Source organism: Stegodyphus dumicola, chromosome 6, assembly GCF_044657685.1.
Source record: "Stegodyphus dumicola isolate Sdum_Otavi_A_Nest chromosome 6, ASM4465768v1".
Lineage (NCBI taxonomy): Eukaryota > Metazoa > Arthropoda > Arachnida > Araneae > Eresidae > Stegodyphus > Stegodyphus dumicola.
Window position 1 is genome coordinate 18,621,823 of NC_140773.1, and position 14,470 is coordinate 18,636,292.

The 14,470-nt window shown below is 33.6% G+C and overlaps 1 protein-coding gene across 3 annotated transcripts in view; it reads left to right on the forward strand.

Moving 5' to 3' along the window:
- Window positions 1-14,470, forward strand: part of LOC118190238 (organic cation transporter 1-like) — a 35,054-nt gene that overhangs the window by 928 nt on the left and 19,656 nt on the right. For 2 of the 3 annotated variants that reach the window (XM_085818161.1, XM_085818160.1), the window contains exons 2-5: window positions 287-666; window positions 1,528-1,631; window positions 6,783-6,937; window positions 12,939-13,107. In XM_085818161.1, the coding sequence (XP_085674287.1) occupies window positions 301-666; window positions 1,528-1,631; window positions 6,783-6,937; window positions 12,939-13,107 (794 nt within the window). In that variant the 5' untranslated portion in view covers window positions 287-300. The remainder of the gene's footprint in view (window positions 1-286; window positions 667-1,527; window positions 1,632-6,782; window positions 6,938-12,938; window positions 13,108-14,470) is intronic. The other variant, XM_085818162.1, reaches the window with a different exon arrangement.

Genomic DNA, 14,470 nt, shown 5'->3' on the forward strand with positions numbered 1-14,470 from the left:
AATAAAAGATGCGCTACAGTCAAATAAAGAAAACATTTTCTTGAAAGGATGTTTCTGAATTTTGAAATTAATGGAACTAATGAAATAAAACTAAATACATATTTTGAAATGTTAATTAGTTTAATTATTAATTAATCTCAAATTATTAATAATCTAAATTAATTATTTTAATTGAGATTTTTTAGAAAAGGATCAGAACATAAAACATCATTGCAGTTATTATTATTTTTTTAATATGTTGGCTTCACAATTTTTACATGCAGTGTTTGCATTTCATTTTTTTTAGTCAATTCAACACAAATGGAATTCGATGATGTCTTGAAAGACGTTGGAGGTTACGGAACCTATCAAAAACATTTATTGTTTTTTATACTTGCTCCTTCATTATGCCTGATTCCTTGGTTTGCAGTGGATATATATTTTATGTTATCTACTCCTGATCATTGGTGTTTCGTATCTGACGTTGCATCGTCTAATTTAACCCTGCATCAACAAAAAGCTCTTATCAGACCACAAAACAATCCGTCATGTACTATGCACGACATAAATTACACGGAATATCTAAATTCTCAGAGTCTCACGATTGTCAACAATTCACAATCTCGACCTTGCTCAAACGGCTGGCAATATGACACATTTTATTACGACTACACCGCAACTAGTCAGGTAAGTATGAAAACATTCACTTCAGCTTCCAAACATAAACATTTTCTATATCTTAAAGTACATCTTTTTTATTTTGCTAACTACTCTAAAATAAGTAAAATTCGCATAAACGTACTAAATATAACACAATACTTTTACAAGATATTTTGAAGGAATGTACTGTACTATATGTATATTGCAAAGCATAGAAAACGCCAAAATATGTTGCATTAAATGTGTAACTTATTTTACATTAAATATATAACTTATTTTCTAAGTATCTATGTACAGTATTCTAAGTATTTTATGTACATTATTTTGAATGACCTAAAAGAAAACATTTTAGAAAGAAGCTATCATAAAAAGGCTTAAGAGGAAGCTTTATTTTAAAAAGTGGATTGAAATAGTGTATGGAATAAATATACAGTTAAAATGTATTTTATTAACAGAATGTTCAGTAGAATGAAATTATCTTTACTCTAACATTATTTAAGTTAATTTATTTTAATGCGCTGAGGCCGAATTTAATTGATGGATTTTCTACTTTATTTCTTTAAATCTCTAAATGATATTTCATAGAATATTAAGATTCATACACATTTAGGTTTGCATTGAATACTAAGGAGAGGCAAGAAATATTTTATAAAACTACTGACAAATGTATTATGGGAGAATCATGTCATATTCTCAGCTATTTTTCGTTTATTAATTAGGAAATGCAAATTCTATGTGTAAAATTTCTTTTATCATTATTCCAAATCAATTGCTTTAAATTCCTCTTACATACACGTCATTTATATTTCAAAGAAATTAATAATTTGCAATTTTTATTTTTTATGGTTGAAATTTTAATTTTGTAACGTATGTTTTCGTTTAATTTAGTGGAATTTGGTTTGCAGTGGCAATCATTATGTTAGCTTAATTTTTATGCTTCAGAATGTAGGTAGCATTGTTGGAAATTCCATAAGTGGATATATCTCAGACAGGTGAGAATATATTTGTTTTCACTCGTCGAACAAACTTTTTTTCTATATTAAAACTTTTGCTTAAATTAAGTTATATCACTTCACTTCCTCCATTTGTGTATATATGTATATATATTTATATTATAGTACATTTAAAATTCATCCCATATACAATTCGGAATAAACCACATGCAAAAATCAATAAAGAGAAGCACAGTGGCAAACCTCAAGAAATAGAAGACGGGACGAATTATGCCTAAACCCAAATGTGTGTGTTAGTGATTATGGCAAAGCCTCGAGGGCTATCTGCCTATGGGGAGGGATGCCTTCGTGGAGGACTTTATATGGAAAACTGGCTCGTACACACGTTACACATGGGGAAAACCACGAAAACGCCCATGCAGCCAGCCCGTTTGCGGAATTCGAACCTCGGACCGAACTACCAGTGTTCAGCGACTTTACCGCTCGGCCGCTAGTGGGCCCCCTAAACCCAAATGAAAAAGACATTTATAGATTTTTCTGCATTGTTCTCAGGAGGTTGTTTCTACTAAAGACGCAAATAAATAAAAAAGCCAGTTTCTGAACTGAAAATGGCATAAATTAAAATTTAAGTTTAATAATTTATGTTAGAAAAACAACAACCTGAGAAAAACAATGAAAGTAATCTGTGTCTTTATCAGTCCAACCCTTACAAGCCGAAGTAAGCAGTGCAAAAAAATTGTAGCGTCAAAAAAAGAGATAAATTCAGAATGAAGGCGAAATAATAAACAATTTTTTAAAAATTGACCAGATTGAACCCAATAACTAAACTTTCAAAAATAACAATCTAGTACTTGCGAAAACAAAATGATATGCAAATTTTTAATTCAAAATTGTAAAAATAAAACTGAATGCAACTTTTGAAAACACACAGGTCAGATTAAAAAAAATAAAAGCATAATTTATAAACAAGGAAAAAAACATAAAAAATTCTAGTAAGTGTTTAAATTTTGGGGAACCGAGTCCAAAAATACGTAAAATAGAAGTAATCCAACATATGCAAAAATAAAACGGAAATGAAAATTTGATCTAAAGAATATTGTTACGTTATTTTCTTTTCTTTACATTCGTACGGGGTTCGTGTGGATTTGGAGTGAATAACGACGACAGCACTTGATGGAATATCGAAACTTTTTATTCAGCGAGTACTAACACTTTATTTAGCCAGTACTAATCAGGACAGCTCCAAAATCACCTTACAGTGTACTATAAACAGGCTGACACAATCAGTCACACAGCCTTGAGATTGTCAGGCTATAACGGTGGAGACAGCTGCAAAGCACCAGAGTACAGCTCCCGAATCTGCTCGGTCGTTCTCGGAACTCCACGCTACAACTCGAGATGCACTCGACGACACACAGAGCACGGCTCCTGACTCTTCGGTTCAGTCGTTCCCGGAGCTTAACTCGCTTTCTCGACGATGCACTAACCGCGATACACTAAGAGACTCTTCGATGCACTCGACGACCCACTCGGCACTTGCTGGCTGGCTGTCAACTCGATCGTCTCCGCACTGACTAACTAGATGAGACACACACACTGCGGACCAGCAGGGTTTATATAGCTTTCGGCTTGTGTTTGAGAACATTCTGGGCTAAACCGGTAACCATTCGTTCCAGAAGGTTCTCCTACCGTCCATGGTATATCGCTAATTTTTTCGCGAAATGGGCGATTTCTCGCCAAATGTGGCGAGAAATTATTTCCCTTGTTATTTTATGGCAACCCTAAAACTGCTTTGCGGAAAAACCATCTTACCGCGCCTGTATATTTAGTAACAATATGAAATTACATCCCGAAGTAAGTAGTGAAATAATTGTAGAATGAAAAAGAAAGAGAAATTCAAAACGATTGGGAAACAATAGACAAATTTTAAAAGATTGAATAGATCGATTCCTGAAATAAAACTTACAAAAGGAATAACCCAATACGTGACAAAATAAAAGCATATGCAAAATTTTTAATTCAAACCTGGAAAAATAAACTAAATGCCCATTTTGAAAACATATTGGCCGAGTTAAAAAATAAAAACATAATTCTCAGACAAGCAAGAAAGCTTAAAAGTCTAATAACAATGTTTTAAATTTTGGTGGGCCAAGAACGAAAACACGTAAAACAAAAGTAATCCAACATATGCAAAACAAAGAAAAGTTTTTTATAAAAAATATACATAATAAAATGTAATACAAAAATTACAAGTAGAGAATTAATTTCTTAAAAATCTGCAATACAAAATAACCAAGCGTTTTTAAATGCTATTTCAAAAATTTCTTATTTATTTATTTCTAAACGATTTTTTTATTTACATAATAGTTTAATTATTCACTGGCTATTTTATGAAACCATTTTATTTTATTTGTAGAAATAGGCTATTTTGTTTATATACTTCTTTCGTAGCACCAACCCACTGATTACGATGCAGCGAAAGATGTAAATATATGTAAATATCTTTTTAATATTTTGTTTTGGCATATTTTGCTCACCTGTTTTTTGAGGTTTGCCAGCGTGCTTCTGCTTTTTGGTGTTTGCATGTAGTTTATTCTGCACTGAATATCGGACGGATTTTAGCCATAATCTTTGCTATTGTTAAATATAATCATAACTATTTATTATTAATTTATTCAGCTTTATGGTGTGTAAAACTATTTTATAATTTATAAATAAAACTTAAATTTTGAATTATATCTTACAAATTCTTAACTACAAGGCTGCAATTAAAACTAACTGCGGAATGGCTGTAATCTATATGAAGGCTTGACTCCAAAATTTAAGACTATAAACTTTAAACGTACATTATTCGAAAGAAAAGATTTAGCAGGGAAGGGGAGAGTTAAAGAATATTAACTAAACAGCACTTTGCATTACAAGTAACGTATAGAAATAAACCATTATTTAAGCATTATTAAACCCATTGTTAAACCAAACAAATTATTTAAGCATTTGTAATAGCATTTATATGTATGCAAGGCGATCAAAAACATTGTTACTGTTTTTGATATTCCATTTGATGAACGCACACAAAGTGGAAACCCAGTGACTCATGCTCTGGAAAAACAGTGGAGGGTTACTGAAATTACTGGCTCACACTAACAATCACAACTTGTCCAGTATTGAAGAAAATTTGAGATATTGAAGCAGATTTGGCGGTAATTTGTTGTATGAGTTTAAGGTGGACCTGTTCGCAGCTGAATCAAGTCGTCGAATATATCAGAAATTTAGATAAATTTAGGTAGGATCCCGCGAGCGAACGTACTGCTAGGCATTACTTGTAAAAGTTCAAGTCTGGAAATCTGAGCCTTGTGATGAAACGAACCTGTACTGGGTGACCACAGGTGTTGAATGACGAGGCCCTGAAGACATGGATAAGGATAGCAGTCAACTGTGTAGTGAACATGTCAAATGCTTTCAGATTTCTGAGGAAGCAGTCAGACTTCATAGCCTTGCGAAGATTTATTGAGCATGTGGGGTACCCAAACATTTATCGGCAGACCACAGGGAACAGCAAGGGATAACCTGTTTGTTGTTACTGTCTCGACATCGCCACACACCCAAAATGCTCACGAGTAAAGAATCCTTCGATAATGCGGTAAACTCGCGGAACTCACTTAAATTCTTTGCATCCCAAATCCATGAGTTTTATCGCTAGGACTTGTCACAGTTGTAGAAACATTGGTAACGGCTGCTAGATGTTGATGGAGATTATTTCGAGATATAACGCTGAGTATCATGTGCTGAATGTCTGTCTGTTTTTGATGATTATAAACGGCAAGAACATGTTTGGTTACCTTGTATTGCAAATAAAATTAGGTAATTCACTTCGAGAGCTGGCTATACGCTTTCCTTCTACATTTCACAAGTTCAGTGTGTTACTAGTCGTTCTCTTCCTGGCTATCCACAAAGATCGCCAGTTCTCAGTCTCCTTTGTTTTAGACTACAATACTATTTGAAGAACGCTGTTGAACACAGAGGGGTTGCAGTTGTGCAAAATTGAAAGACAATATATCAATGCATTTGCGAAAGATTATAAACTTTAAACGTACATTATCCACAGTGGATCGTTTGTAATTAACTACTTAGTGAACACACTGTTCATCAGTTGAGTGAGTTCAAGATAGAAAAGTCATTTAACAGGTTCTTTAGATCATCCTAGGAAACTATAACAAATACTTGATGCTTGGATTACGCCCATTACATTCCAGTATCACTTCTTTTCATTTAACTTCGCAATGCTTTTAAATTGTATGATAAATGTCTGAAATGATTTTTCTAATTTTTTTTTATTTAGGCTTATTTTCGGTCTATTTTCACGAAAGGACTTCTTACCGGAAATTTTGAATTATTGCGTAACAACATAAAATAATTTCAATTTTTTTGTATGCACAATGCCCTGCATTTGAAGTTACATATTTTCAAAGCAGGACAACAGACTCGTACAATAAATATAACTGAGCATGGTTAGTATTCTAACTATGGTCAGTTATTATTATTACTCACAAAATACCTCACATCAATCCTCCAGGGAAAAAAAAAAAAAAACACTTCAGGCTATGTGCGATAATCTACGTTGTGCCTTCTATGGGCACCTAGGATATAGCGAAAATGCTTTAAATGCGATGGGATAATGGAGGATATTTCCAAGATGCCGTATTACAGAAAAAATACCAGTTTTGTAAACTGAGTTTTATACGTACTTACCTGATCGTTAATAGTTTCTTTTAACTCTGTGTGCGATTCCTTATCTGAAAATGGATAACGTTAAACACTCCACCCTGCATAAACTGATTAAACAGACCAAGGTGGAACGATCCATGTGCAGATTACATCTGAGCGTGCCAATTTAATTACGATCACTGGTATACTGCTATTGCCTTGAGTTTCTGTAACTTCGTTTAAAGTTTCATTAACGATCACGATTTTGGGTTAATCATTATTACCTTACGCAGCTAGGTTTTATAATTGTAAAGTAACGAAGATCAGAAGTGTGTAGTTTAGTTTGTTTTAGCATAATAATTTTGATTCAGATTAATTTTGTAAGAAATGCAGAGACTTAGATTTCCTTTGACATTAAATTAGTAAAGTTTACTATTTAATGCAATATAATAAATATCCCGTTTTATCTACAATTTTAAATCTTAGATTCGGAAGAAAGATAACTTATACGGGATTTGTTTGCTTGGCAGCGGTCACTGAAATTTCGTCAATACTTGTGAAAGATTTTGTGGCTTTTGCAGCTCTTAGAACCATAAATGGATGTATCTTCCCAGCCATGTATATGCTACCTTTGATCACACGTAAGTTAATTAATTTATTCACAATTAATAATAAAAAAGTGGATTCAGAATCAAGTAAAATAATGTGCAAAATATGACGGAAAAAAGGATTATGACACAGTGTTTACATTATTTTATGTAATGTTCATGTGAAATAAATTTTGTTGTGATGAAATTGTTTAAAAAAATTATGTTTTTCTCTCCCTGCAATAGTTGTAAAGACAAAATATTCTAACCAATTATTTTTAGTCCGACTTTCCTAACCCTCTTGATTTCAGTTTTTCGCCGGAATGTAAATTTTAAATGACTTAGTATGCAACATCTAAACATGTTTCAGAAGCAGTATTTAAGCTGAGTTCGTTAGAATAGTGGTGAAATTAGTTCCGAGTTTATGCTGCGTGTTTGAAATTAGCTCTCTAATCGGTGTTAGACACCCATCAGATTATACTGATATTCTATGCTCGGCTTCGCTGTGTGTAGCCGATTTAGCGTTTTAGATAACTAAGAAGCCAGTCGTTAGCCGTTCAGTTTTATTGTGATTTGTTACAACTTTATCTTCTGTTAAAATTTAGTTTAGCCACAAGTGGTGCTGAATTGTGAGCACCGAGTGCGTGCATCTTGTTAAATTTAGTTCAAATAAAAAGGTTCTTTAAAACCTTCTTTTGCAGTATCTCTCTTCATAATAAGACATAACGAGCATTCACTACTTCGTCTTCAACGTAAGGTCTATATTTTATGCTTCCCAAAAGAGTGAGACTCTGTATAGTGAGGGCTGTGACACAGAAGGATTGTAAAATCTTTGGTCTTATACAATATTTTATTCATTTGCTGTTCATTTCCCACTGGGCATTTCAACCATCGGAAAAGCTTTCATCAGCTTATTAAATCTTCTCAAAGCATATAATACATGTATTGAAAAGCCTGACGTAAATTTCTAGAGGGATGTGATTTGCCAGCACACGAGAGTTATCCGCCTAAAAGAAGGAATGCCTTCGAAGAGAACTTTTATAGGACACAACTTCTATTCAAATTATACATATAGAAAACCACGACGCAGCTTGTCGTTTGCTGAAGGTGGAAACAACGCTAATCCATTAGTTTTCAAAGATCATATCCACGTGCCAACTGGTGAGCAAGGTAGACATCTGCACCAAGTTAACTGGATCACTGCTCAAAATGATTTAAACATATGTGCGATGAAAATAGTAAGTTATAATCAGAAAAGTGTTTGAAACAATTTATTAATTATTATAGTATAAGATTAGCGATAGCACTGAGAATTCATTCTTAGCATATTTTGTGGCAATATTAATAATTTTCGTCAGCTCTGTACTCTTAAGAAGTAGCTCCAAACGTAGTATCAGTCTGCAACTGGAGAATGAAGAATGGATGAGAGATATATAATCTCAACTTTAATTGATCTACATTTGCCTGAATGTTTCTAAACACGTTTATCTTCCGCACCTTTACTTTACCCTATCTATAACATTTTGCTATTCTTTTATGTAGATAGGAGAGAATTTGACGGCTATCTTCTAAATTGAAATTAAGCTTTCGTTGAAGTCTTTTTAGGAGAAACTATCTCGTATGCATATTGCTTACAAGAAAGGCATGAAAGCACTGTCATTAATGTAGATTCAAATATTGATCAAATAAATATTCACCGCTATTATCCACTCGGCCTCAGATGGGCTATTTTGATTCCAAACCCCATCGTAATTACCCATTTTATTATATTTCCGTTTATGTATTTACTTAAGTCGTCTTCTTTTAAGTTTTTATTCATTTTTTATTATGCAGTTTGATTCCAGAACCTAGCTATAAGTAAGCGATCTATGGCATTTTCATTCTGTTCCTTGCATCACATTCTGCATTATCGTGTAAAGTTGCGCGCTTCCAACCTGCACGCAACAATAGTGGTGACTGGAAAGTAGACCAAAGTTTTGAGAAGGGTTTAAATCTCTTTTTATTCAACTTTAAAAATTACAAATGCGTGCTGTTGACGCTCACAAACTACGCCGACCCGGCGGTAAAATAAAAATAAGAAACTAAGAAAAGAATAGACTAACTACGAGGCTCTCTAAACGTAACTAACCTCACCGCGTTCTAAGATACCGCTGATAATTCAGCAAACTTCTGAATATTACGTTGAAAGATTAACAAACTGCCGAGGCAAGCACACAGGCCGAAACGCGTGGTTCTTCAATTTCTAACTAGCCACCTCCACGCTCGTGAAATAAGAAAGCACACTTTCGAATTCGTTTCCTTTCTATTTAACTCAGATACTTCCGCTGACAATTTGAATCCTTGCGCGTTCTACTAAAATTTACATACTCTGGCATTGGCAATTCCAGGGGAAAGTAAGGCTTGACAGGAAAGATAGTTTAAAATAAATGTTAGTTAAAATAAATATAAACCCTACAATCGTAAGAATGTTTATCCATTGGATTCCTCTGCAATAATTCTGTGTGATTTCATTCTTTATTAAGTTTTGGATACATATATATCATTTCAAAATTGCAGTGTATGGGTCGCGAGTAAATCCCGTTTACAAGCTCAGTTCATTTCAGTTAATTATAATCTAGACATTGTAACTAGTTAGAAATTAATCAAGTGATATGTATTGAGTAAATATTGACTTCTGATTCAGTTTTCAGTACATCTTGGCTTGATTATCCTGCAGATAAGGAAACGTCGGCAGATAAGAAGGAGATAAACGTTAAAACGTTTAGAATAACCAGAAGAGAATAGTTTCGCGGAGGCAAATTTTGCAAAAGGTCACAGAATTCCATGAACTTCTTTGAAAATGAAACAATCTGCAAAATGTTGCAAATGAATTGCATATTCTGTCAATGAGAAAAGAAAAATTGCAAGATGTTCCACAACTTTCAACTAATTTCTTCAACTCCATTCGAACAACTGCAAAGAGGTTTTTCTTATCATTAAAAAAATGGAAGAATTGCCGATGTTGACATTGTGTCGTAAAAGTACAGAATATCCGCAGTACAGAATAGATGATGTTGTCAGCGATTCAAACAAATGATATGTTTCTAGATTAATGAATTTCATGTGTTACTTATGTGACTTATTCACATTTGCCTTGTTTTTGTGCTGTTTTACTAAAGGAGAAAGATTTTTTTTTCTTCAAACGTGAGAAGCATGTCGGAAGAATGCAGAAGAATTTCATTCCATTTCTATTCTGAGTGTTTACAACTCAAGATTGCCTCAAGGATGCCAGTTGTCTGTGTCTCTGATTCAAGTCAACCAAGGAACCTCTATGGCTGCTAAAATATTGGAACATATGATCAAACATTTTGATAAGTATTCTACAAGACAAATAACCTACTAAAAATATTTAGAGCTTGCAAACCTGTTGCCGTAAGTCGCAAATGTTTTACTGCGCGTAAATAAAGGTGCAATCCAAAACACGGAAATCAATTACCAGAAGTTGTTTCTTAAGACCTCATATCAATAGCTGATAACAAGAAAAAGTTGTCCTTTCTTGTTTTGGATGCAATTCTTTATGTAGATCTAAATAAATCTGATAGCTATTCATTTTGAAAATTTGCCACCTATTTTATCAACTGGACGGTCATTGAATTTTCAAAGAAGGAAATTGATGACCCTTTTCTTAACTGTGTTATTTTCAGTTGAGAGACGGTGAAGTTCCGAATGAACCAAAAATGATCGTGCAAGTAATGGTAAATATTTGTTTTCTTGTAGGTAGGAGAGAATTTGAGGCCAAATCTTCCAAATGCAAATAAGACTTCATTTAAGATTTCTTCGGAGAAACTGTCTCGAACGCTTATTACTTACGAGAAAGGCATGAAACCATAGTCACTACTATGGATTCAAACACATATCACCGATCTTATCCATTTTGACACAGATCGGCTCTTCTGAATTTTGATTTTTGACACCACTATTGTATATTTGATATTTATTCTATAGCGCGTTTTTACTTTTGATTGTTGATACTAAAATTTCGGAAATAGGTCTTTAGAAAAAAAATGCTCTTCAAGTTTTTGATATTAAGGGTGAATTTATTAATGTGGAATAAAATGTTATTGCACGCTAGAGAGCAAAACTGAAGCAACTTTTCTGGTTTTGGCCGTAATTCCCAAACAATCAATTGGAAGATTTGAAGTTCAGTATTACTACAGATTCGCAATGCAGTAGTTGAAGAATGAAGAAAGTATACTAGCGAAAAAATGAATAGGATTCATACATTAGGGAGAGAGCGAATAGAAAAAACTTTATTTATTTGTAGAAAAAGGCGTCTCCGTAAAGTTACCCACACATTATAGTTAAACCATCGAAACTAGTCCTGGAAAATTTGCAAATATAACGCTGAATTTTGTTGTTTTACTTCTAAAATAACCGCTATTTGGCGTGTTATTTTAACTTAAACTATCCCACACATGTCCAATGGTATTTAAAGAAGGGGATGACGCTGGACAATCGATGTAGATATCTTCACTTCCCAAGAGTATCTCAACAGCCTGATTACTGCTTGGCTATGTATTGTCATGCTTGGCTATGCAAAGTCGGTACTATAGGCACTCCGAAAAAGACATTCGTGGGGAAGGATAACTTCATCACAGTAATTAGCTAAGTTAACCTCTGTCGAAAATACCGGAATTCGTTCGTCCTTTCATCATAATGACTCCTAATGCATGTAGGTCAGGACCACCCCTAACAGCCTCTTTCTCTGATGTTAATGAGATGAGAGCGTGTTCCTACCTTTCTCCAAATCAATTGCGGCCGAGAATTGTTGGCCAGACTGAAACGACTGTCGACTGAATAAGACGGCATAACTCCACTGATGAGATGTCTAGTCTTTGTGTTACCTACATCACTGAAATCGGTGTCGCCGATGGATTGCTGTCAATGGTATGCAGCCTTCAAAATGGCTGTCAATGGTATGCAACGTTCAGGAATTTTCTTCTTTTCATTGCATGCTTTTGTAGTGCGATTAGAGGGACTATCCGGGAAGTCCAGATTTCAAATCCCGCCAAGGGCATCGTTTTATTTTTCGAAAATCATGGTACATACTACAAGTGGCGTTACAACTCTACTGGTAGATACTACAAGTGTAATAAAATGTGAATGATAATTCGTCAAGTAACTTTGAGTAACATACATTTAAGACAACATAAGGAATTTTTTCTTTCCTCACCACTTACTTTCGTGATTTAATTGTAAGCTCGTCTGCCTAGCCTCAGATGGTTCGGAGTTTAAATGCTGATGAAAGCATCGCTATATTTCATATTTCCTGCTTTAAACATTAATTTTGTCTCGGTATTATTTCATAATTTTACGAATACATTATCCTATGTTCTTTTCCGCATATTCAAAACATCCCGATTATGGGTAACTTTTTCCGTATCCTTAATAGGAGCCATCTAATGAGATTTTATATATTTTAAAAAGAACTTACTGTGAAAATGTTTCAAAGAATTTATGCTTCTATAATACCGCTAAAGAAAGCAAATATAAACTTTAATACGGATTCAGAGAGTATTTAGAAAACACAGTTTGTATTTTACAAGTTCGTAATTATTTCTGTAAGTCGAACATAGAGACTTTAACAAAAAGCCATCGAATCCAGAACTATAGTTTTAAAAACTCAAAAAGGTGTCCAAAGTGTTTTCATGTAGCCAAAATATTCATATCTACGAAGCTACAAAATTCTTCGATAAAGGCGGATACAAAAATTCCTCATAGTTTACCTCTTCACTCAAAAGTTACTTATTTCATACCTTTCTAGTTGTGTTAGACGGAATGCATTTTCAGTATTTGAGTACCCTAAGTGCTTTCACTGAAACAAAGCTTTGTACATGGATTGATAAATGCTAGTTATGAAAATTCATAGCAGAAATCACTTTTTGTCGTAACTTTCATATCTATACAAAGTGCTCAAAACATATCTGTTATTATGTTTAAAACGTTTTTGACCATTTTTAGCGTAGAATTCTGAAAATGACTTTAATATCAGTATATGTTATATATTGTTAATCAGTTTTAGAGATTGTGTCCCCAGAGAAACGTGTTTTCATCAATGGCGTACAGACCTGCTGTTGGACATTTGGAATGTGCCTTTTACCTGCCGTGGCTTACTTATCAAGAAATTGGGTGAACTTAAGTCTCGTCGTTTCCTCAACGGTACCATTTCTTTTGTTTTGTTGGAGGTAAGTTTTCCAGAATGCGGAATTTTAATCGATGAGTTTTGTAATCTGCCTATCAGCGATATTGTGATTCATAGAGATTTATATTTATTCATTCTATTTATAAGAGTACAAGCGATACTATATTATCGATATTATTATAAGCAATATTATATTATGAATATTATTATACGCAATATTATACTGTCTTACATTAGAGTGACTATTCATAAGTTTAACTACATATAAAACGAATATTCATTATAATTTTAATTTATAAGCTTGCTTAGAATCATTTTGATTTAGACAAATGTAAGAATTTTATTATTTCTTTGCGTTGTATATTGCAGTAACCCTTTACCGAGCTCATACTTACATTTTGTGCATACCCATTAACTTAACTGTTTCTGTTTAATTTCTCCAATGCCGGAGGTTCATTCATACGCGGTACGCTGCAGAACATTGGCCGCGTTGCTATAGTTCCACAATCTTTACAACAGACCACTCAAGCGCGCATCTGTCATTTTGGAAGCCATCATTGAATGCTTGCCGGTATCAGATCTGACCAGAATTTGTCAACGATTATAAGGAATTTCAATCGACTGAAAAAAGAAATTAAAGAAATCTTACATAGTGCAAAAGCAGATAACGGCGAATGTTTTTGAGGTATGGAACTAGGAAAAGTCAAAGAACCAACCTAGAGTGACGATGGAGAAATGGACAAGGATTTATTTTTCATTCTCATCAGATTATTATATAACGATGTTATAACACTACTCGAAAAGTAAAAATTACAGTAGTGAAGAAGGTAAAACGCCTCTAAATTGAAGGAAATTAAACTAATTGTTACAAAATGTCACTTGAACTCTCTGGTTTTGCAATGCACATTGATCCAAATGAAGAAAGAACAGGGTACTTTATAAAGAGTATTTGAAATTCTGCTCTCCTTAACCTGAAATTTTCTAACTTTACATGAGTGATTGTCCCAACAAGTTCCTACTCTTTCAGTTGATATTTGTTTCATTTTTTGTCTTTTCGTGATACAGCTCCTAGAGACAAAGGCTGATTCGTCAGTAGGAGATGGACAAAACGGCTCCTTTAACCTTTCAGCACGCGTGAAAGCAATTATGAGTAAATTTTAGATTACGTTTTGCAGGGTAGTCTTGCCAGCTATCTTAAATTATAATTTTCGAAATATTAAATAAATGTCTTATTATTTTAATTATTGTATCTTTTATTTTGAGTTTTATTTGTGGTATATTGTAGGTCACCCATGTGATCCTAACGGAAAACACGGTTATTTCTTATTTCGAACCTGGGTAATCTTATTGCAGTAGAAGAAAAATTCATTTTAAGTGTTTTGTGACTATACGATAGGTTAACTTAA